Genomic DNA, 24,403 nt, shown 5'->3' on the forward strand with positions numbered 1-24,403 from the left:
AGCTCCCTCAGCCTGTCCTCATAGGGGGAGGTGCTCCAGTCCCCTGATCATCTTCGTGGCCCTCCTCTGGACCCTCTCCAACAGCTCCCTGTCTTTTTATACTGGGGGCTCCACACCTGGACGCAGTATTCCAGATGGGGCCTCACAAGAGCAGAGTAGAGAGGAACGATCACCTCCCTGTTCCTGCTGGCCACCCTTCTTTTGACAGAGCCCAGGATACCATTTGCCTTCCGAGCCGCAAGGGCACACTGCTGGCTCATGTTAAGTTTTTCGTCTACCAAGACCCCCAGGTCCTTCTCCACAGGGCTGCTCTCAAGGATCGCTTCTTCCAGTCTGTATGGATGCCTGAGGTTCCTGCGGCCCAAGTGCTAAACTCCATACTTTACCGTGTTGAACCTCATCAGGTTCACCCAGGCCTACCTTTCAAGCCTGTTGAGGTACCTCTGAACAGCATCCCTTCCTTCAACCATGTCGACCACACCACTCAGCTTAATGTTGTCAGCAAACTTGCTGAGGGTGCACTCGATTCCATCATCGATGTCATTAAAGATGACACTGATAAAGATGTTAAAGAGCACCGGTCCCAAGACAGACCCCTGGGGGATGCCACTCGTTACCGGCCTCCGCCTGGACATAGAGCCATTGATGACCATCCTCTGTCTGCAGCCTTTCAACTAGTTTCTCAACCATCGAGTGGTCCACCCATCAAATCCATATCCCTTCAATTTGGAGATAAGGATGTGGTGGGGGACCACGTCAAAGGCCTTGCTCAAGTCCAGGTAAATGACATCGGTTGCCTTTCCCTTGTCCACCGATGCCGTCACTCCATCATAAAAGGCCACCAGATTGGTCAAGCATGACCTTCCTCTGGTGAAGCCGTGCTGGCTGTCACGGATCACACGCTCATTCCTCATACGATCAAGCATGTCATCCAGGATGATCTGTTCCATGATCTTCCCAGGCACAGAGGTGAGACTCACCAGCCTGTAGTTCCCGGGATCCTCCTTGCTCCCTTTCTTGTAAATGGGAGTGATGTGATCCTTCCTGCAGTCATCCAGGACCTCACCTGACAGCCACAACTTTTCAAATATGATGAGAGTGGCTTGGCAACCACCTCAGCCAGCTCCTTCAAAACCCTGGGATGGACACCATCCGGCCCCATAGACTTGTACACATTCAGTCTCATGAGGCAGTCTCGGACAGGTCCTTACCAAGCCACGCCGGCTTCCTCCCTCCTCTGCCCACTTTCTTGTCCAGAGGGACGGAGAGTTCTTGCGCTCTCAGGAAGGCATCCTTGAAGGGTAACCAGCTCTCCTCAATATTTTTGTTTTTAAAGAAAGCATCCCAGGGGATCTCAGCCAACAGTCCATTGAACAGCTTAAAGTTCGCTATCCCAAAGTTCAGTTCCACCTGCGCCTTGGCTTTTCTGATCCCACATCTGCAAGTCCGGACAGCATCCCTATATTCTTCCCAGATAGCACGGCCTTGTTTCCAGAGCTTGTACGCACCTTTCTTCGCCCTCAGCACTCTCAGCAGATCCTTACCAAGCCATGCCGGCTTCCTCCCTCCTCTGCCCGCTTTCTTGTTCAGTGGGATGGAGAGTTCTTGCGCTCCACCAGGCCCACATCCCTCGAGATCACGAACTCGACCAGAGCGACCTGGGTCACTGCAACCCAGGCTGCCTCCAACCTTAACACCATTAATGATTTCCTCCGCATTGGTGAGCAGCAGGTCCAGCAACGCTTCACCTCTGGTCAGTCTGTCCAGTACCTGGACCAGAAAGTTATCATCAACACATTCCAGGAAGCCTCCTAGACCTCTTGCAACTCGCCATGTGGACTTTCCAAGAGATATCCGGATGGTTGAAATCCCCCATCAGGACAAGAGCCCGTGAGCACGAAGCCTCCCGCATCTGAAGCAAGAAAGCCTCGTCAACAGTCTCCCCTTGATCAGGTGGCCTGTAGTATACTCCTATCACCAGCTGGCCTTTGTTAGACCCATCCCTAATTCTAACCTGCAGGCTCTCAACCTGATCCTGACTGTTTCTCAGAGGAAGCTCCTCACCGTCTATCCACTCTTTAACATAGAGGGCAACTCCCCCACCCTTCCAACCTAGCCTCTCTCTTCTAAAGAGCCGATAACCCTCAATGGTGGTATTCCAGTTATGGGAATCATCCCACCATGTTTCTGTGATAGCAACAAGGTCATAACTTTCTAAGCACATCACGGTTTCCAACTCGTTCTGCTTATTTCCCAGGCTGTGTGCATTGGTATAAAGGCACTTCAGCTGGGCTTTCCGTCTCACTGCCCTTATAGAGGTTCTAGGTTCCCCTAGTACAGCAGCACCCCCAACACCCCCCTGCCTCAGTCCATCCCTTTGTACTTCACTGTCATCGCCCATCAGGTTCAGTACGAGCCCTTGACTGACCTGCTCAACCCCAGCAGCCCTGATTTTGCCCCCTTCCCCTTTATACCTAGTTTAAAGACCTGTCAGCTGAGGAACTAGCAGGACTCATATAGATCCTCCTCCCCCTCAGAGAGGGGCTACTTCCATTTGCTGCCATCATGCCAGGCGCTTAGTAAGTTTCCCCGTGGTCAAAAAACCCAGAATTCCTGGATTTGCACCAACTTCTAAGCCATTCATTTATGAGGCGGGTTTTTTGGTACCTCTCAGTATCCTGCCCTGCCACTGAAGGTATAGAAGAAAAAACCACCTTCATGCCCGCTCCCTCGACTACCCACCCCAGTCCCCTGAAGTCTTTCTTGATTGCTCTGAGACTTTTCTCAGCAACTTCGTCCTTGCCAGCCTGGACTATCAATAATGGGTAATAATCAGAAGGGCAAATCAGACCAGGAAGTCCCCTAGAAATGTCTCTGACCCATGCCTCACGGAGGCAGCACACCTCCCTACGGGTAGGGTCAGGCCGACATATAGGGCCTTCTGTTCCTTTCAGCAGGGAGTCTCCCACAGCAATCACCCTTCTGTGCTTCCGGGTGGAGGCAGTCTTGAGGCATGGGTCGACTGCTTTTCCTGAGGCAACTTCACGGGTTGAGGTCCCTCCACAACCCCACTCACCTCTCCCTCAAGTTCCAGGGCCTCAAACCTATTACTCAGAGGCACCTGGGGAGCCAAGGATGGTCAGGATGGGGCACACCCACTCGAGCTGGTACATGTTTCCACTCCTCCCCCTTTCTTGAATTGTTCATAGGAGGAGGAGAGAACAGGAGGCTCATTGCAGCACCGTCAGCCTGCTGGTTCCCCTCACCCATGTGCCGCTTCCCCTCCCCCACCTGTTTAGGAGGCAGCAGGGGGTGACGTGCTCCACGTGGTGCCTCATCTATGCACCCAGATCTCAGGGCCAATAGGAACTGGCACCACCAGTCAGTCTCCTTCTCACACTCATTTATGGTTCTCAGCCTCTCTATCTCCTATTTCAGGTCGACCACAAGGCTGAGTAAGTCGTGCAGTTGGTCACATCTTATACAATTACCACTGCCATCACCAGCACTGCAAAGGCCAGGCTCTGGCACTCGTGACAGCCAGTGACCTGCATACTAGCATCTCGTGTTGGGGCCTCAGTCTGAGTCTCCACACTTGTCTTAGCATCAGCTATCCTTTCAAGCACGCACAGGACCTCAGTCTGGGTCTCCACGCTCCTTTTGGCTGCAGTCTTTTTTCTGTGTGAGCATGGGACTTCCACATGGGTCTCCACAATTTTTGTGGCGTTAGCCTTCCTCCGGGATGCAGCCATTGCCAACCAGCAGGCACACTAACACTACTAGATAGCCTTAATGAGGTGTGCCTGATCAGGCCTGCCCTGCTGCCAGTAGTGCTGGCTCTGCCCTCGCCCCATTGATGGGTTGTTAACAGGAACCCCCACACTTATCACTCACCCCGGCAATAACAACCGTCCTTGCTGGGGAGTCCTGAGTAGGAGTGCCTTACTGTTTCTCCTCAACAAATCAGCCTAGGTGTTTCTCACACACCTCCTCAGGTAGTGATATATCGCTGCCAATATATCTTTGAAGCTTAGAACACAAGAACTATTTCACTCCATTCTCTTAACTGCACATTTGTTACATTCTGGTAAAGCTTCCTTTTAGCTGGCAAGCTTAGACAGCAGACTCCCCAGAATGGCTGAGGTTGGCAGGGACCTCCAAAGATCACCTATTTCTGCTCACACAGGCTCACAGAGAGCAAACAGCCCAGGCCCATGTCTAGACTGTTCCTGAAGATCCCTAAGGAGGAGAGTCCAAAACTTCTGAGCAACCTTCGCAGGTGCTTCCCCAGTACAGAATTGCTTCCTGATGTTCAGAAAGAAGGTCCTATGTGTTTCAGTTTGTGCACTGTCTTTTTTCTGTGGTGGCACAGGGCATCACAGAAAAAAAGTCTGGCTCTGTCCCTCCCTTCAGGTATTTATAAACATTAATTCAACACTCCCATTCTACCCCTTCAGCCTTCTCTAGGCTAAGATGACCCAACTCTCTCAGCATTCCCTCTTATGAGAGGTCCAGTCTGACAATCATTTTCATGGCCTATCACTGAATGGGTTCTTTCCAGTATAAGGTTTTTCCCCACCAACACAAGGCTTTGCCCTTTCTTTTGAACTTCAAAAAGGTTCTTATCAGCCAATTTCTCCAGCCTCTGGATGGAGCACAAGTCCAGGTCCCTCAGAATGGCAGCACAGCCAACCCCCTGTTGTTTCAGCCACTACTTCCAGTTGTGACAGCAGCAGACTTGCCCTATCAACCTAATCATTAAGATCTTCAACAGGACTGGGCCCAGCCAACTCCCTCCTCACTCATGAGCCCATGTGATGATATTTGGGCTTACAGACTTACGTATGACCAGACTCTTTAAGTATTCCCTGATCTGACCCTGTTCCAGCAAAGAAGTGTCTTCCTTGCTCCAGTCTTTCTCTGTGACCTTCTGGCCTAGGATTCCTGATAACCAGCCTTACCTTACTACTAAAGAAAGACAAAGAAGATTCAATTCCTCAGCCCTTTCCATCTCTTATGTAACCAGGCTTCCCATCTCATTTAGCCCTTCTAGTCATCTTTGACATCTCTTGCCCAGTTTCATTTGGGCTTTCACTTTCCTAATTTCATCTTTACATCTTCAGACACTTACTATATTAATTCCATGGTACTTGCTTTTGCTTCCACCTTCTATGTGCTTTCTTCTTGAGATCAAGTTTGGCCAAGAACATCTTGTGCATCCAAGCAAGTTTCCTGACATTTTCACGGGACTTCCTCTTTGTTAGGCTGAACCCATCTTCAGCTTAGAGGAGGTGATCCTTGAATACTAACCAGCTTTTTTGGGCTTCTCTCTAGGGCTATATGCCATGGGACTCCAGTAATTACATCTTTGAAGAGGCCAGACCTGCTCTCCTGAAGTCCATCACTGTGATTTCACTTCTCCCCTGCTCCCTCTCTTCAAGATCCTAAACTCCACTATCTCACAGTCACAGAAATCAAGGCTGCCATTGACTTGCATATCCCTAACAGGCCCCACTTTGTTGGTATGAGATCTAGCAGAACATCTCTTCTCACCATCTTCCCTATCACTTGGGTTATATTGTAGAATCACAGAACAGCCTGGGTTGAGAAGGACCATAATGATCATCTAATTTCAACCAGGCTGCCACAGGCAAGGTCACCAGCCATTAGACAAGGCTGCTCAGAGCCACATCCAGCCTTTCTTTGAATGCATCCAGTTCCAGTGCTTCACCACCCTCTGTGAAGCACTGGAACCCTCACCTTCTCCATGTCTGAAGAGGCCAGATCTCATTTTTAATTTATTAGGAGTACAGTCTCTTCTGCCCAATGTATTTCAAGAATCCCTTCTTGTAGTTTTTCACATCCCTTGTTAAGTTCAATTCTACCTGTGCTTTGGCTTTCTTGACTCCATCAAAGCACATCCCAATAGCATCCCTGTATTCTTTTCAGGGCACCCATCCCCACTCCCACTGCTTCTACATCTTTCTTTTACTCAGTCATCTAGAACTCTGTTTGATCAGGACCACTGACAGATAGTAGGAAACAGCTTAGCAATCATGTTTACCAGCTCTTTCAGCACATTCAGGTGGATTCCATCTGGACCCATAGACTTGTGACACCCAATCATGATGAAGAAGTAGACAAAATATTCTAAAAGCAGCTAGAAATGTCATGATCACTAGCACTCATTCTCAAGGGAGACTCCAACTTTCCAAATGCAATACAGCTGAGAAGAGAACTAGGAGATTCCCAGAATGTCTGGAGTACAACCTTCTGACAAGTAGTGAGGGAACTGACAAGAGAGATGCCCCACTTGACCAGAGAAGACCGACCCAAATCAAGAGAATTTCTTCTGGAACACAGGAAGAAAAAGTTTATGGCCTTTGAAAAAAGGGGCAGGCATCTCAGAACTACAATTATGCCATGAGGCTATTAAAGGGTAAAACGGCTTTTCAGAGGAATACTGGTAGGCTAGATCAATGGACCACATCCAACTGAATAATATTGAATAAGGGTATGTGCCAGATGGTACATTTGGATCACAACCACCCCAGGCAGTGGTGTAGGCTTGGAGAAGAGTGGCTGAAAAGTTTCCCAGCAGAAAAGGACATGGGGCGCTGGTCAACAGCCAGCTGAACACAACCACCCTGATGCACTTCTGGGTCAAGAAGATCAGTGGTATCCTGGCTGCTATAAGAAACCGGGAAGAGATTGTTTTCCTGTCCTAAGCACTGGTGAGATCACATCTCAAGTACTATGCTCTGTTTTGGGTCCCTCACTGCAAGAAAGATAGTGAGTTGCTGGAATGTAATCAGACAAAAACTAACAAAGCTAGTGAAGGGTCTTAGAAAACAAGATGTCACAGGAGTTAGTGGGTTAGCATGAAGAAAGGAGGCTGACGGGAGAACTTGCCCTCTTACAACTACCTGTAAGGAAGTTGCAATGCAGTGTCAGTCTCTTTTGTCAGGTGACAAATGACAGGACAGAATGCCTCAAGTTGTGCCTGGGGAGGTTTAGATTAAATGTCAATTTCTTCATGGAAAGAGTGGCTAGGCATTGGAACAAGCCAGGGAAGTGGTGGTCCCCATCTGTGGGAGTATCTAATAAACATGTGGACATCATGCCTAGGAACATCATTTAGTAGTGGACTTGGTAGTGTTATGTTATAATTGGACTTGATGATCTTGATGGGTCTTTTCCAACCTAAATTATTCTATATCAGGCTGGCTGACATCCCCCATGAGGGTCTGCAAATGTGAAACTGGTCCTATCTGTTTACAGTGGTCTCATCTGCCTGTTCTTCCCAGTCAGGTGGCCTATAACACCTGCTACAGCATCACCCTCATCTCCTCTTTAATCCTTACCAAAAATGTCTGTTAGCTTATTATCCATCCCTAGGCAAAGCTCCACGTATTTCAATTGCTGTGTCACAAAGGGAAACTACACCTCTTCATCTTCCCAGTCAGCTTTTAACTCCGTCGGAACACTCCACTCATGGTACCACCCAACCATGTCTCCCTGATTCCAAGGAGACTACAGCCCTTGTCCTGTACCTAAATCACTGTTGCATCATGTTTATTCACTGCACTGCGTACATTCAAGTACATGGACCCCAAAGACACACTTTAGCACACTAATTTCCCAGTAAGGGTTTTGGAGATTTCTCCTGAGTGTCTTGTACGTACTTCCTTGCTTACATTCAAGTGCTAGAAATCCCTGTTTCATCACTTCTGTGATCTCTCTTTGTGACACTGCCCCAGACCTTTCATTAATCAACCCTGTTCATCACACCCTCAATGAGCTGCTGTAGCTTTCTTTCTACCTCCTCCTCCTTCTGAGGTCACCCATTTTGCTGACAAAGAGACCTTCACCCCACATAGTAAAGTGGAGTCTCTCTCCCAGGTAGATGCTCATCTGCAAATGGGGATCCCTGGTCATAGAACCCATAACCCTGTTATCAACACCAGATCTACAGCCACTTATTGACCTTCCTATGAGCGTTCCCCAACTCTTTACACCCTTGTAAAATTAACACTTGTATGTAATACAATACATATAGATTCGTATGTAGAATTAACATGGTCATAATTTCAACAGTTCACAACTGCCATTTATGGACTTGTTCAAAATAAGCACTTCACTGTTTAGAATAAGGTATATACAGAATAGTCTGAATTGGTTATTTGGATTAAATACTCTATTTTAACAAGTATATGAAATGAAGGCTGGCAGCAAGGCAATAGTGTGAAATTAGCCTTAGTCTGAAATGAAAGAAACCCGAATTCTGAAGAGTGTTTAACTCTATTCTATTCTGAAAAAGAATTTCCCTTATTTGACTGAGTAAAAACTCTTCAAAGAACCAAAACACATTGAAAAACAGAATAACATCCATAATGATTATATTTAACTGAAGCAAAAATTAATACTCTGAACACTATCCAAAAGACATAATGGAAATTAAGTTTGCCAAACTCCTAGTGCTCATGCAATTTATGTCTAATTTAACTTTGAAAGGTAGCCAGTGACTTTCAAACTAACAGTTATATACCTAATTTCTCTGCGTTAGCCTTAAAAAGACATCTTAAAATCTTCTGAAAGATGAGACAAGTCTCATCTATCCTTTTATAAAACCATTTAATCTTCACATTAGTATGAAAAAAATCGCTGTCATACAAAGTTACAGTTAGTACAAAGTTAAAGTATACCAACAATAATCATTTTTAGATGTGTTTATTAAAACTGATTTAAATTGATTTAATTGATTTAAAAATGCTAATTTTTTTTTAGAGTCAGAAGAGCAACCCAGTATACTGGAGAAGTACTACAAAGCTTTCATGGTAAGTAGCTGAGAAAAACTTTAATTCTCAAAATTGTTACTGTACAAGATGAGCCAGTATACTGTCCTTATTTAAATAACTGAACTGTTAGAACACAGACAAATTTATATAATTTTGTTGAATTAGTTCCAACTGAGAATAGTGACACACTAAATACAAATATCAGAACTGAACAAGAAAATTCAAGACCAAGAGATGCAGAATCTGCTTCTAGTTTATTCCACAATCTTAAGAAGCATCCCTCTCTGTGCTTAGTAAACATTCCTGTTACGTAAAGCTTTCAAAACACTTAATAAAACTCATAATAGTATTCCACAATCCTAATTCATGCAAGTTTTTCTGAAAGAAAAAGTTTTAAAATATAGAAGTATTGGCAAAATCAAACCTTTTTATACAGCAATCTGTAAAAAAGACTTCACCAAAATGGTATTTCAAAAGAAAAAGCAATACATTTTTACATCTGTAAATGTGATAGAAACTAGTCTGCCTCCCAACTGCAAATACCCACGTGCTTGTTATAAATTGTTCCCATCAGCTAATCTATTCTACATTTTCACCACTTGGTACTTGGTGAAGCAGGCTGCATAAATTCATCCATTTTGTGAATTCAAGTAGTCTAGAGCTGTTTGAGGAATGTTGTACTCACAAAACATGCATCAGGACAATTCAAAATAAAGCAAGGCAAGAGCCAACTGCCTCCTCAGGAGCACCTGGAATTTCAAAGCCTGATAAGCAGCCTTAGTAGCACAAGGCACTTCCCTGTGCAATTTTTTTCATCTTAATCCAGATAACTATGCCGTGTGTTAGAAGTGTTACATAGCTAGATGTAAACCTATGCTGGAGACATTGTCTCCTAGATTTTTCATTGTTATATCTGCATCTTAACTACAAAGACCATTTATATTACTCTAGAGTGGTTGTGAAAAATAAACCAAGGAGACAAGAGCTCAGCAATGATGGCAGCAAATTTCAACATGTAGAACTTTATCTCTGGAATCACTGCAGCAACCTGTTATGCACCTGATATATCAAAAACACGTTTCAGGCAAAATAGTACTCTGTCAATGTTTTAGCCCAGTCATATTATATCCACTGCACATAGATGTCAAAATCTTGTATGTACAAAAAGCATGTACAGAAGTCACTAAGCAAGTGAATCTGCAACAACACTGGGTTCAGCAGCACCCATTTGTCCATCCTGACTAGTGGGCCTTCTATTTTTATATTCTACTGTCAGATGGGTGAAGGGGTAGAACTGATGACCTCATTCATCGAAGAACTTAAATTCTAGACCTCACTGGATACCAACATAAGTATCAAGACGGACTCAGTGAAGGCAACTCACACAAAGAATCTTTGTCATGCTAGTACAATCCAGAATTATCAAGCACAACAGTCACACTGGTGAAAAATGCTCAGTAGAAAGGTATGATATTCTAACTGAAGTACTTACCTAGTTAGTGCATAATTCCATGAAATCTTTGGCTATAAAAGTTACACTTTTCAGAAGCCACAATAGCAGCCATAAACAACGCAGTAAAAAAAGTCTCATTTATGTTTTTCACACTTAGACTGATAAATGAACAAGAAAAAGTAGAAAAACTTTTCTATAGCATGAGATACACGGCAAGAATCACAAGAGTTAAGTCATGCAGACAAACTGTTACACCTCCAGGTGTAGATCAGAAGAACTGTTCAAACTTCCCTTTTTCTTTTTCTGTTATCAACAAGAAAATTGAAGCAATTGTCTCCTCACAAAGTTATACTGTATAACTTCAGTAATACAGATTACCGTTCTGATTTTCTGTTTTCCCTTTAGTCCCAGGTTTGATCTAACTGACCTTCAGAGTTTTTTTTGTCCAGTTCATCATCATTTTCTGTATTCAGTGCTTGGTTAAATTATTCTTCTACCCATTAAATACATCAGTTGCAAACTCAAGATGTATTTAACTACAATAAATTCCAGTTAAAATTACAGAAAGGATTTGCTACCTGTAGGTTCAAATAATGATGCGATTCCACAGACATAAAGAATTGCTTATTACTTGTTAAGAATGTATTTCACGTAGCCATCATTAATATCCACAGTAAAATTCTAACTTGGGTGACCTACCCACTGCACGTCACATACTCCAGCTTTGGTAATTCCCTATTACTAGGACAGCTATATGACTGACATATTTATATGAGCTTACGAAACCCAGTGAAACTGTGGTCCCAGATGTTCTTTACATATATAGTTTGTGTCCCTCTACCTCTGGTCTGCACATTTCTGTAAACCTGGCTTGGGGACGTAAAACTAATCAGATTTGGGGGGATGCAAAGGGAATAGAAAAAAGGGCCTATGATGTTTCTGCCAGACTAATTAAAAATACAGACTCAGAAAAATGCCTGATGTAAATAATAAACTGGCATCGCCCAGGCAAAATATTACAATGAGTCTCACAGGTGAAAAGGATAAGATTAGAGTCAGTATTCTCTGTGGTGTAGGCTGCCACCGAATCAAAATCTTAAGCCAACATATTAGTTTGAATATTTTACAGGTAAATGAGACAACTCCTATTTTTCGGAGTTACTTAAAACTTAATTTGAAAAACAAATACTAACTTGGCAATTTACAAATTTTAGAAGTAGGTTATTTTTTCCCTATCTTCCCATCTACTTTTTTAAATACTTATTTTGTGACACACTAAAAGACCATATGCTTTCAATGGAAGCTGACGAAATCAAATACACTGTCCCTGTTCCATTTGTTAATGACACTTTGACCCCTATACCACCTAATTCAAGAAATCCCTTTTTAAATTGTTATCCCAAGAAATACAAACCTTAGCAGCAGAAAAAATGCAACAAAATGTCTTGATAAACAAAAATATACTTGACTCATTCTTTTGACTCACTGTTAATGAAGATGATCTGTAGTCCTATTTTTCTTATATTGTTTCATGTAATAACAACTGAATATTGTATAAATAACTGCTACCAGATACAAGTTATTGTATTTACCTCTTTAATTTTGTTCCTCTTCTCCCGAATATCTGGGTCTGCTGGTTCTCCACTGTTTATCCCTATAAGATTTGGTAAAGGAACAGGGGGCAGTGGCTTGCTGTCTTTCTTTTTCAGTTCTTGCACTACTTTGTTCTTTTCAGTCTGAATCTCAGCTTGAATCTCATCACGCGATTTCTTCAATTTCTCCTTTGCCTCTTCCAGGGCCTTTTCATGATCTGCTCGGATCTTATTTCTCAGACGCTCCTCTTCTTCTCTAGAGACACAAATGCTAGTCAGCAACTCTTTACTAAAATACACATCGGTTATAAAAAAATTGCACCTTCAGAAGAGAAGCCATATTCCAAGTTGATTTACTCTAGTAATCCTAGTGATTCTGACAAGTTTCTACACTACTTTTGCAATGAAGCTCAGAAGATAAGTAGTACACATTATATTGCATTGTGAGAAAACAGTTTTCTGAATTACACCTTTGCTCATCTACTCAAGATTTTAGGAAGTGAAAAGGCCTACATCCTGTACCGGTTACAGGATGTGTGCGTAAGTGCATCTAACAATCAATTGGTCTTAAAAAACACAATATAATAAAATAACATAATCAATATTCAAATAATCAATATATCAATAATCAAATATAATCAATAATATAATCAAAGGGATTCTTCCTCACCTTCTGCACAAGTCATATGTAAAGATCTGAAGTAATGGCTACAGAAAACTGTACTACTCTCTTTATGAGAATGAAGTCGCAGCATTAGCTGCAAATTCCAACACATTATGTTTTGCCTTTTATTCGGTGCTTTTCATTTCAAACAGTACGGTCTATAAACCTCACAAGTTAAAGTCAGAGGATTATAAAGCAATTTAAGAACATACAGGCTTCTAATAAAGTATGACTTTGAAAATCACTGTTGCCAAAGCCAACAATAACTTGTTCCAAACACAGTCTTCCATTGTGATCTTTAATGAACAACGGAAGTTGAATTTCAGACACAAAAAATAAAGATTACTGTCTTAAAGTTGATGTTGAGAGGTCATTCTAATGACAAGTGAAAAATGGCCTAAAAATACATCAAGGCATTAGAAAAATACACATTAGACTCTCAGTATAACACAATCATTTTACACTTAAAAGGATACAGATTTGTTCAACAACTATGTAAGACAAGACAGTTGCAGGGACTAAAACAATATACTCTTCCTTCTGACTCTCTGGACAAAAATGCTTCTTTGTCAAAAAAGATTAAGGAGGAACATATTCTAAGTGAATAATAGAGAGCAAAGATGGCACGCAGCATACCAAGTCAGAAATACCAAGTCAGATATGCCAAGCTTGGCCTAAAAGCTTTTAGAAGTTGTCCTAAATCGCATCTTTTTTCAACACACTGAAAAAGTATTGACCCCAACAAAAGGGGGCAAGCACCACCTTACACATGACAATCAAAAGCCAATCCAAAATTTAGAGAAAACACAAACACTAGACCAACAATTGTCAATTATATACTTACAAAGAAAAGGCTTTTTTTCCCCCACAAAGCTTATTAAAAATATCTGGCATCTATTATAAATGAGTAACATTCCAGAGATTCAATCAAAGTATCAGATTGAGGTGCTGTGCTGGAATATTTATATTGCAATATTTAGGGATATGGACAGACTTTACCAAGCTTTCAAAGTATAGCAGAACCATTTTTATTAACCTCATACATCAAGACCAAGTCCTGTTGATTACAGAACACTGCTTCTTTACATCTTTACCAAAAAAAAGTCAAAGAATAAAGCCAGTATGTTATGTTTTATACAAAGGCTGCTCTGAAAATGATGTCTCCTATTTTATTATGTTTGCCCAAACATCAGAGGCAGATGGTGGTTGTATGGTAGTAGAGCCTGAACCTTCCCATCAGTATTTCATTGCATTTTGTTGTCATGTAGCAGACAGTAGCAGAGGGGCAGTCTGACAAAATGGCATCTGACATGGAAGTGTCAGATGTAGCAAAGGTGTGGAAATGAATTCCTCCATGTGGAAAAATGGCACCCAGTGACATCCACTGATGCTTACTAAATGTCTATGGACACCAAATAGTTGATGTGAGCACAGTGATGTAGTGGGTGGTGCGTTTCAGCAGTGGAAACAGCTATGTGAAAGACAAGCCACATTCCAGTCATGTGCAGCTGTTATACCAAAAAATTAACGAGTGTCTCAATCAGCTCATCTGTTAATTAGCAGATTGCCAGGAGACTGTATGAACATTGGCTTCAAGGCATCAGAAACTATGGTGGCAATGTTGGAACATTGCAAGTCTTGTGCTAGGTGGGTCCCACAGATGCTGACATAGGAACAGAAAGAACACCATATCCAAGTTTTTCAGGACCTACTGAACCAACACAAGGCTGAAGGTGACAGTTTTCTGGATCACATCATTGCTAGTGACAAGACATAGGGTCACCACTATTAACCAGATTCAAAACAGCAGTCTGCAGAGTGGTGATGTGAATTCCCCATCAAATTCCCCATCAAAGAAAATGTTCAAGAAGCAGCCTTCAGTGAGTAAAATGATGTGTACTGTCTTTTAGAATAGGAAAAGAGTGAGCCTTCTAGATTCCCTGAAATTCATCAACTTTGACTGCAACGCCACACCACTGACTAAGCTGAAGGCTCAAGCTTCCAGAGTCAGGCCAGAGAAGACAACCTCTCACTTACAATACAATAATGTCAGGCCCCATACCAGTTTGACAACCACAGAGCATATTGCCAAGTCTTGGCTGGACAGTCCTACCATACTAACAGTATAGCCCAGATTTGGCACCTCCTGACTTCCACCTGTTTAGGCCAATAAAAGATGGACTACATGGGCAATGTTTTCCTAGCAATAATGTCATCACAGCAGTTGTGAAAGGGAGGGGGGAAAATCACCTTTGCTGCTGCTTTTTTTTTTTTTATGACTATGGCATACAGGCTCTTAATCATTGCTTATGAAAATGCATAGCTAATGGTAGACTTTGTTGAGAAATAGAGTTTTGTAGCTGAGAACTGGTTCTACCACATAGTATTATTGTTCTCTTTGTATCTGTTGTAGTTTCCACTGATATAAACAGAAGGCATTACTTTTGGAGCAACCTATGTTTTAGAAGAAAGTAATTCTGCTCTTTCTACACTGGCTAATGCATTTTTAATAATGACTACCGGGATGTTTCAAGTACCAATATAATGCGTGTCTTACAGGAAGGATTTAAAAAATTCAAGAAGGCATATCTCAAACCTGAAGAATCAAGGCACTTTACGATGTAAAGATTTTGCCAGATGATTTACAGAACTGGGATGATTTGAACTGAAGCAGAAAAACAACCCACAAATGAAAAATCAAAATATTTTAGCAACAACTAATACTAATCTAAGGACGTGCTTTTCCTGAGGCATGTATAGCCATATAGCAACCTGTTAAATCAGTCTTGATTGACTGAAACTTGACCTGCTACCTTAAAATGATAAGGCTGAGTGTGACAATCACATTTACTGGTTTAAAAGCTGGCTTGATCTAAAAAGTACCTTCATTAATATGTTCTGGCTATTGCACATCAATATTCAGATTTCCAAAAGAAAGTACAGCAGGTATCCTTCAGAACTACATACTAACACGCTTCTTAAAGAGGATATAACAGATCACATAACAGTTTAAGAATGGAAAAAAAAATCCAAAATGTTGTCTTTGACAAAATTTAAGAAGTACCAACTTTTTCACAGTGATGAAAATGAAAAGGGCACTCAAGCAGACTAGAGTGGGAAGAGGCTCGTTACACTCCTGCTGTGGAACCTACCAAACTGACCGGTTTAGTTAGTGCAGAATAGATGAAGCCAAAGGAGAAAAGCAGGAAGTCTCCAACTTTTCCTGATGCTTCAAATGCATCATTTTGGAAACTGGAATCTTAATGTATTAAAGCGACAATTATAGTCTACATTTCAGAACAGAAAAGAGATGTAAAATAAGGACTACTATGTTTTGAAATGCGCTAGTTAATGAAAGCTTATGTTTAAAGGAAGATTCAGGCCAAAGTATCAATTAATGTAGATGATACAAAGCATGCTGAAATACTTCAATGAAATGTTAATTAACCTGCATTTTCTGATTTTTAAACAATTTACAGTTTTTGTTAAAAGCTGTTTTCAAAAGTCAACTCAAGCTAAAGATACTTAAAAGAAGATTTAGAGATTCTACTTTATAAAAGTAATTACACAATATTAGTAACAGTCACACAAATTATTTCATATTCCATAAGGATACTAGTTGTCAAATTCAGCTAAATATTTGTATCATTTAGTTTAATACTACCATACCAATCCCTGTGGACTGTTCCATTTTGAGGAAAGTATATGACTGTTAGCAGTTCTCTCCCTAAGAATTCTCTACATCAAAGTGTAGTAAATCCAACTTTTAGTTCCAGAAATTAGCAGTTCAAACTTCACTGTACTAGTCTGGACCGTTATCACATAAATATCCAGTATATTTTTTAAGTTAAATTTATACATCTCTTGTCTCCAGTTCACAAAAGCTCAAGGACTTTTTTTTAATGCACATTTAGTTCTCAATTTAACAAAATCTGACATCACTTGACAATATGAATGTTCTCAGCAAAATGTTTTGTTACACCAACTGTCATATTAGCACTTAGTTTTTTCTCAAGTGTTATTAGGCTTGCATTAAGAAAAGAAGAATAGTAGCATTGTTACCTTCTTGTATTTCAGCATGATAAATACAATGCAATGTTTTAATAAATGCCTTGACTGAAAGGCTTTCAAACTGAAGTTCTTCAGCCATTTTTATCAGTATCATCCATGGCACATTCACATTTCTCCTAAACAAAGTAAAATGAAGGACTGAGCTTCTCTTTATATCAAATTCAATCTCATTACTACTGTTGAACAGTTAACAGTCCTTCATTCCTTCAAATGTAGTGCAAAGAAACAACTTTCAGAGTTGCTAAACATTATCACAAAAAGAGAAAATAAAGACTTTTATATTTTCCATGACCCACTTATGGAAGAGAATAACTGTCTCGCAATTATGTAAAACTGCTCATACTCTAATGTGGTAGCATAGTTCTTGTTTCAGTAATGGATGAAGCTGAAAATGTGTATCAATTTTTAAATTTGAAACCATAATCTATAGTCCTGAACACTTTCCAAAGTGTTTTGATTCCTAAACGTTCAGTGAGCAGTTAATGTATTTGGTGAGTATGTTTCTCCTACTCAAAACACAGCTTCTGCAGACCAGTGATACAGTCTATCTTCTGTCCAGAACTACTAATGGTTTTGCTAACACATTTAAATTCTTTTTTCCAAAGAATCAGCCTCACTGAAAAACGTGAATTTTTATAAGAAAATGATAACTGTGTGTCTTTTGGGACTTAATAAAAAGAATGTCCATTGTACATTCACATTAACCACCTAGTCTGCAGAAGATGCTTTAAAATAAGTGTACTTTTCTCACTGATACAAGACCTTTTGGTATAGCCTGGGGTTAACATGCATGTGCATAGAAGATTAACCATGTCTGAGTATCTATAGTGAATCTAACTCAGGGAAACGTGTCACTGTGGTGATGTGCTTTGTGCAAGATCACAAGTCTGCATTACCAAAATCAAGCACCATAAAGATTCTGTCTTTATCCTTCCCTGTAATTTTCAGTCCCAGGACAAGTAATTGGTGTTGAATCCAACAGTAATAATATAAAGCTCCATCACTTTGGCATCCTCACCTTCTTCCAGATTCAAGCTGCATGAAACAGCTATAATTCAGAAAACGAGTTTTGAACTCACAGCTGTTACCACTTTTTATCATTAAGTAAATGTACAGAATCTGCGATTCCTACAGCACTGAAATTCAATTAGATTCATTAAAGAAATTGGAATTACAGCACACTTTCCTTCATTCACTCAGCAGAACACTTAACTGCTTAAAGAAAACATGCAGAGACTCAATAGAGATGAAAAATTCTAGCACTAACTGTATGATCAGCCCAAAGTCTTCCAGAAAGTGACATTTAGAGACAAATATATGAAAACAGTAAGATGAAGGAGAAAGTCAACAGGTATTTGAGGGAATTTACAGAAGACGGTACAAGAGCTTCTTCTGCAGACAGATATTCACTGTGCGATTACCAATGATGGACAGCTTGAGCTGCTAGAAATGTCACTGCATGTTCCAGTTGAAGATATATTATACCAAATATATTGAAGTATAAGACCTTAGTGGAAGAAAAACACCCCTAAAAATGAGTATCGCATTTCTTCTGAGTTCTTAAGCAATATGAGAGAAGTGAAAACACAATGAAGTTGTGAAGAAAATATTGGAAACATGACCAATTGAGACTCCCTGTTACCCCCAAAGTGGCATTTAAATGCCAACAAGCTTCCCATCCAGCATAAGAAAGTCAATATGTGCAATTATCATTACACTCAGATACTCAAAGAAGAGAGACCTCAGAGAAGACCAAAGAACATATTCTCTCTTCGTTTAAAAAAGACTAGAAACAACTGCAGAACAAACACATATCAAAACATGTCAAATAGTTTCCATACCCAACTAACATCCCTACCTCAGGGGATGCTAGCGAACTAGAACATTATAGAGCATTTTGAGAAAAATAGTCTAAAAGCTTACTTAGAGCAAAAGCTGCTACAAAGGCTACACAGAATCATAGAATCATAGCAGTTGAAATGGACATTTGGATATCACCTATTCCAACTCCTTTGCTAAAGCAGGTTCCCTACAGGTTACATAGGAAAGCATCCAAGCAGGTTTTTAATATCTCCAGAGAAGACGACTCTACAGCGACTCTGCGCAGCTTCTTCCAGTGTTCTGTCATCTTCAAACTAATGATGTTCTTTTTCATGTTAAGATGGAATTTCCTATGTATGTCCCAGTTTACACCCACTGCCCTTTGTCCTGCCACTGGGCTCCACTGCAAAGAAACTGGCCCCATCCACATGACACTCACATTTAAGATGTTTATAAACATTGAGGAGATTCTCCCTCAGTCATCGCTTCCCCAGGCTGATCAGTCCAGGTCTCTTAGCCTTTCCCCACAAGGGAGATGTTCCAGGCCCTTAGTCATCTTTGTGGCCCTCCTCTGGGCTTAGTTCCCTGCCTTTCTTGAACTGAAGAGCCCAGTACTGGGCACAGTACTCCAGATGCAGCCTCATCAAAGCTGAGTAGAGGGGGAGGATCATCTCCTTCAACTCACTGGCCATGCTCTTCTTAATGCACCTCAGGATACCATTGACCTTGCCACAAGGGCACACTGCTGGCTCATGATCATCCTGTAGTTTACCAACACACCCAGGTCCTTCTCTGCAAAGTTCCTGTCCAGCAGGTCAACCCCTAACCTCTACCGATGCATGCTCTTATTCTTTCCCAGGTGTAGGACTCCACACTTGCTCTTGTTGAGCCTTGAAAGGTTCCTTTCCACACAGCTCTCCAGCCTGCCCAAGTCTTGCTGAATGACAGAACAGCCTCTTGGTGTGACAGCCATCCTCCCAGCTTTGTATCATCAGCAAACTTTGAGGGTACGTACTATCCCTTCATCTAGGTCACTGATGAAGATGTTTAACAAGACTAGATCCCAACAGCTTATCCTACAGTCTCCAGACAATAGAGTGGTCCAAATATCATGAAACTACATTAGTAGCCACTTTAAAACAAGCAATATCAAAAGGATTGGTGATCAGACGGTTGTTTGGCCAGAAAGAACCATAAAGAGACCTAATAAACTGTTTGAAACCAAACAGAATGTCCTGTGTTAGAAGGGACCTCAAGGATCATCAAGCTCCACACCCCCCCACAATAGCAGAGCCACCAACCTCCCCATTTAATACTAGACCAGGCTGCCCAGAGCTCCATCCAACCTGGCCTTGAGCACTTCCAGGGACGGGGCATCCACAACCTCTATGGGCAACCTGTTCCAGGACTTCCCCCGACATCCAACCTAAATCTTCCCTCCTTCAACTTAAATCCATTTCCCCTTGTCTTGCTCTTATCTACACTTTCAAAGAGTTGAAACAAAGGCATATCAGAAACAGGTGCACATTTTTTGAACAATTACTGTCATTAACTATTGCAGCTGCTTATGTAAGAGCATTGTACTGTCTCCACAAGCAGACAAAATGTATTCAGAGGTGGTCATATTGTAAGGCTTGATAACAGAATCAACAAATGATACAATGCACTACAAATACACATGAGATGCGACCTTCTGGAGAGCAGTCACTAAAGCTTCACATACCAGGATGAATTTTAATATAAGTCTCTCCTACCTTCTGTGGACAAAACGGGGTTTTTGGTGGTGTTGTTTTTTGTTTGTTTGTTTTGTTTTGTTTTTTTTTACAGACCAGTTATTCATAACAAAGATGCTATCAAGTTTGTTTTTAGGAGTCAAGATTCTCTTTTTAAAAGAAATCAAAGAGAAAATTAAGCCAAGTAGGGAAAACTGGCCACCAGCAACTGTTCTCCCACACACAGAAGAATAGCATTGGGTTACTAAAGCAAGACAACAAACACTTTTATTATTGTTTGAATTCTCAGCAGATGGGTAGACAAGAACAATTTTTTGACTCAGTGCCTCAAAAACATTACATGCTAAGTACAGAACTTTATTTTCCCTCTAGGCTTACAACAATAATTTTACATATATTATATAAATATGTTATACATATTTATAGCCTTATATACAATTTTATAACACCCACACACATTAAAAGCCCAACATGTTCTCCTACTAAATGGAGAACACATCTTCATGCCATGCAAGGACACTAGTTAGACATCTACTGCCTCTCATTGCCCAGAAAATTAACCAGAAGTGCAGATTTCTTCAGTGGCTCCTTTCAGGCAAACATGACAGGAACGTTATTTCTAGCAGATGGTTATATTTGCAGATGACATGAGTACTGTTTGTCAAACACAAATGAGAGTTTCTTTATTCAAGTCCCTTTACCCCTCTCTCCTCAGAAGTTTTTGTCTTTCCACTGCACTGCCCTTTAATCTTTGCACTCTTCTCTCCCCTGAGAGAATACACTGTTATTTGGATCAAGCTATCCTCTGCTAGCTTGCTTCCCAGGTTTTCTTCAGTGATGCAGCTCCCATTTTAAACACTAGTTCTCCTCACTTTCATGAGTCAGGGCTGTGATAGGAAGAGGAGACACAGGTGTTCCCCTCCTTCAGTTTTAAATAACCCCTCTTAAACTGTACACAGGCTTCCTGCAAACAAACTTTTCACTTGTGAACAATAAATGACAGAACAGTTGAAATGGATCTGCAGAAACCACTGACTGCAACTGCTTGACCACGTCAGGGCTAACCAGAAGTTAAGGCATACTGATGAGGGCACTGTCCAAATTCCCCTTGAACACTGACAGGCATGGGGCACCACCTACCTCTCTTGAAAGCCTGTTCCAGTGTTTGATCATCCTCACAGTAACTAAATGTTTCCTAATGCCCAGTCTGAATCCCTCTGATACAGCCATTCCCACGTGTCTTGTCACCAGTTCCCAGAAGAAGCCAGCATATCCCAGTGATGCCAGATTTTTTTTTTTATTTTTTTATTTTTAATTCTTAGACCAGGAACCTGGGCCATAATCCCATTCTGGACTTGCTCTCATCTAAGCCAAAACCTCAGCCTCTGACATTTCTTTGCAGACAGCTGGGTTTCACCTTGAAGTCAGATGAGCCATAACTTTTAATCTTCCTCCCACATTTTCTGTTCAACAGCAGAAATTTCTCTATTGTCTAGATTGTCCATGTCCTAGCGTTTCTTCTATTTTTCCAGAACTCTACTGCACTTCAATTGTTCTGCCTTGTTTCCATGTATTTTTAATGGAGTAAGTTAGTTGGTGGTATATATTTCTATAGGCACTATGGAAAGAAAAAAAATGACCAATTTTCACTTATTAGTTAAATTCACTCATTTCCATGGCTGATCACTAAAGGCCAATGCTTGCTGTTCTTTCTCTATCCCTACCTAATTATTTTCCTTCTTCTTGTGATTTAGGCAGTGGTTCTGGAAGCAGCTCTGGAGTAAGAATAAATAAAACTCTTGAAGAATGCATTTAGAATTTTAAAAGCAGAGGCTGAACAACTCACAGAGGGGCTGAAGAATTGAAGCAGATCTCTTAGCACAAAAAGCAAACCCACCACAAAACTAAAAGCCAGAAAATCTGCAAACAGTTCCCAGCAACTACATTCATAATAGTGGCTAAATATTTGTAAAAGCTAAAAAACTTCATGTATCAGCTCATGCAGGTTTTTCAGAAGAACCAGGAATATATGGTTGCAGGAATATATGGTTTTGTTCTTTTTCCCATTTCAACAGCAATTAACAAATATTTCATCAGTGAACAAACAGAAATTACAAACTACTTTACACACTTTCAACAATGTGTATGCAAACTTACCCTATTTTGTGCGCAGCATCTCAGTGTCACTCAAAAAAGCAAGGTTAGAAAAAACAATGGATGCATAAAGTTCAACAGTAATGTAGTTTTCAAACACTACAGCTCAAGTAAAAACTTCTTCAGATTCTTTTCCTTTGTGTGATGCAAAATTTAATGCAATTAGATCTGCCTGAAGGCAAAAATAATCAAAGGCAGGCACTATATAAGAATTTAATGGCTGTTGCTAATTACTAATGTGGTGTATTAGGACTGTGCAGAGGCCCAGTCAAAACATTTATTAATAATATAAAAAATATTTTTAGGAATCAGTCTCATTAAAAACATACTCAAAAGCATAAGTCTTACTAGAAAACTAAGAAAGTTAAGAATTCTTTGTATTTTATCAAGAAACCCAAATCAGAGCAATGCTGCCACATGCTCTATGTAAGAATATAAAACAGCATCCTATCTCCTAGCACTATATTGACTGGAGCATATGATTTTCATTTCCAATGGACTAGAAGAAAAAGATACAGAAAAGGAAAGTGGTGTAGGAAAAGAGAATTTGGTCAGAAAATAAGTTAGAAATGAGCATCTGGATGCATATTATTTTGACGTAAGATACAAAATGCACCAAAATATTGGCAGCAATTAATTCTAAGCTGCAGAAGTCTATTTCTATTAATAGTGTCAAGCTACAGAATTTTCCACTCTAACCCACTATCCAGCTGTTGCTGTAGAAGTTTAGATATGTATATAGCAATGTATTTAGACTATTAAACACAGAATGGGCAAACATCCTGCACTCTAGATTAGAATCATAGAATTACTCAGGTTGGAAAAGACCTTCAAGATCACCAAGTCCAACCTCAACCTAAGCATACTACCCTAACTCCACTAAATCATGTCCCTGAGCACCACATCCAAACAGTTTTTAAACTCATTCCAAACTCAACCACCTCCCCAGATAGCCTATTCCAGTGCTTAACAACCCTTTCTGTAAAGAAGTTCTTCCTGATATCCAACCTAAACTTACCCCGGTGCAACTTGGGGCCATTTCCCCTCATCCTGTCACCAACAAGAAGAGATCAGTCCCACTCTCCCTGCAATCACCTCTCAGGTATTTGAAGAGAGTAATAAGGTCTGTCCTCAGCCTTTTCTTCCCCAGACTAAACAGATTCTTTCCCAATTTGCAAGACTTAAGAGTTGATCAAAGAATGATACATAGCCGGTCCTGAGACACTGAGAAAGCAATCGCATATAACTGGGTTCTCATACAACAGCTCAGCAACATCTGTTTCCCATTAAAAACACATCTTTACAAAAAAGCACATTTACATATAGGATGGACAAAGCAGTCCCACTGCTGTCAGTAGCACAGATCAGTTACTGAAACATATCCTCAATAAAAAGGAACCAGAGTTTTACTGTTATGCAGCATCAAGTTTTTAAATATTACCTTACGCCCAGCTTACTATTACTGTCAAAAATAAGTATCCCATAAATAAGCTTAAAAAGGCACAAACCCAGCTACACAAGCCAAGAAGAAAAAAGTGGTGCATTCTATAATCAGGTCTGTATCACAGAAGTTCTCACAAAATACAACTAAGCACTGCAGTATTATCCACACCATATCAAGTTCAAGTTTTACAGAGATCACTTGCTACAGTCCTCACTGTTTTTCTCTATTCTACAAAAAAAATACATACACTCATTTTTCAGAATGATTAAGACAAACTTGCTTTGATGGAAACTTTTTCCCAGCACAACCACAAACCTATTCAAGCTGCCTGATATCACATTAAACAGAATTCCAAGATTAGTCAGACTTAGATGCTAATTTTAGATTTAAAACAGACTCAATCACCTGAAAACCAAGAAACTACAAGATTACAGGTTTCCACTATACCTTAATTTGCACCCTCTCCTACACATGTAGAGCCACATTAAAGTTTCACACACACGTGCATAACCAGCACCTCCTACACTACTCAACATTTTAACATTTTCTGGAGTGAAAAGCCATAGTTGGTTTGTGTTTTTTTTAACGTGATTCTTACATAACATTTCACTTAAAGAAAATGAATCATGGGTCTCTTTTCTGTGAAGCACCAGCAACTGTTTCAGTACGTGCT

General features: G+C 40.7%; 1 protein-coding gene across 2 annotated transcripts in view; it reads right to left on the reverse strand.

The window, feature by feature from the left end:
• Nucleotides 1-24,403, reverse strand: part of MAN1A2 (mannosidase alpha class 1A member 2) — a 138,373-nt gene that overhangs the window by 94,995 nt on the left and 18,975 nt on the right. For both annotated transcript variants that reach the window (XR_004169200.2, XM_031610253.2), the window contains exon 2: nt 11,844-12,099. Coding sequence is in view for 1 of the 2 variants with exons in the window: in XM_031610253.2 (XP_031466113.1) it covers nt 11,844-12,099 (256 nt within the window). In the remaining variant the exon portion in view is untranslated. The remainder of the gene's footprint in view (nt 1-11,843; nt 12,100-24,403) is intronic.

Source organism: Phasianus colchicus, chromosome 1, assembly GCF_987193195.1.
Source record: "Phasianus colchicus chromosome 1, bPhaCol1.hap1.1, whole genome shotgun sequence".
In the NCBI taxonomy this organism is placed as follows: Eukaryota; Metazoa; Chordata; class Aves; order Galliformes; family Phasianidae; genus Phasianus; species Phasianus colchicus.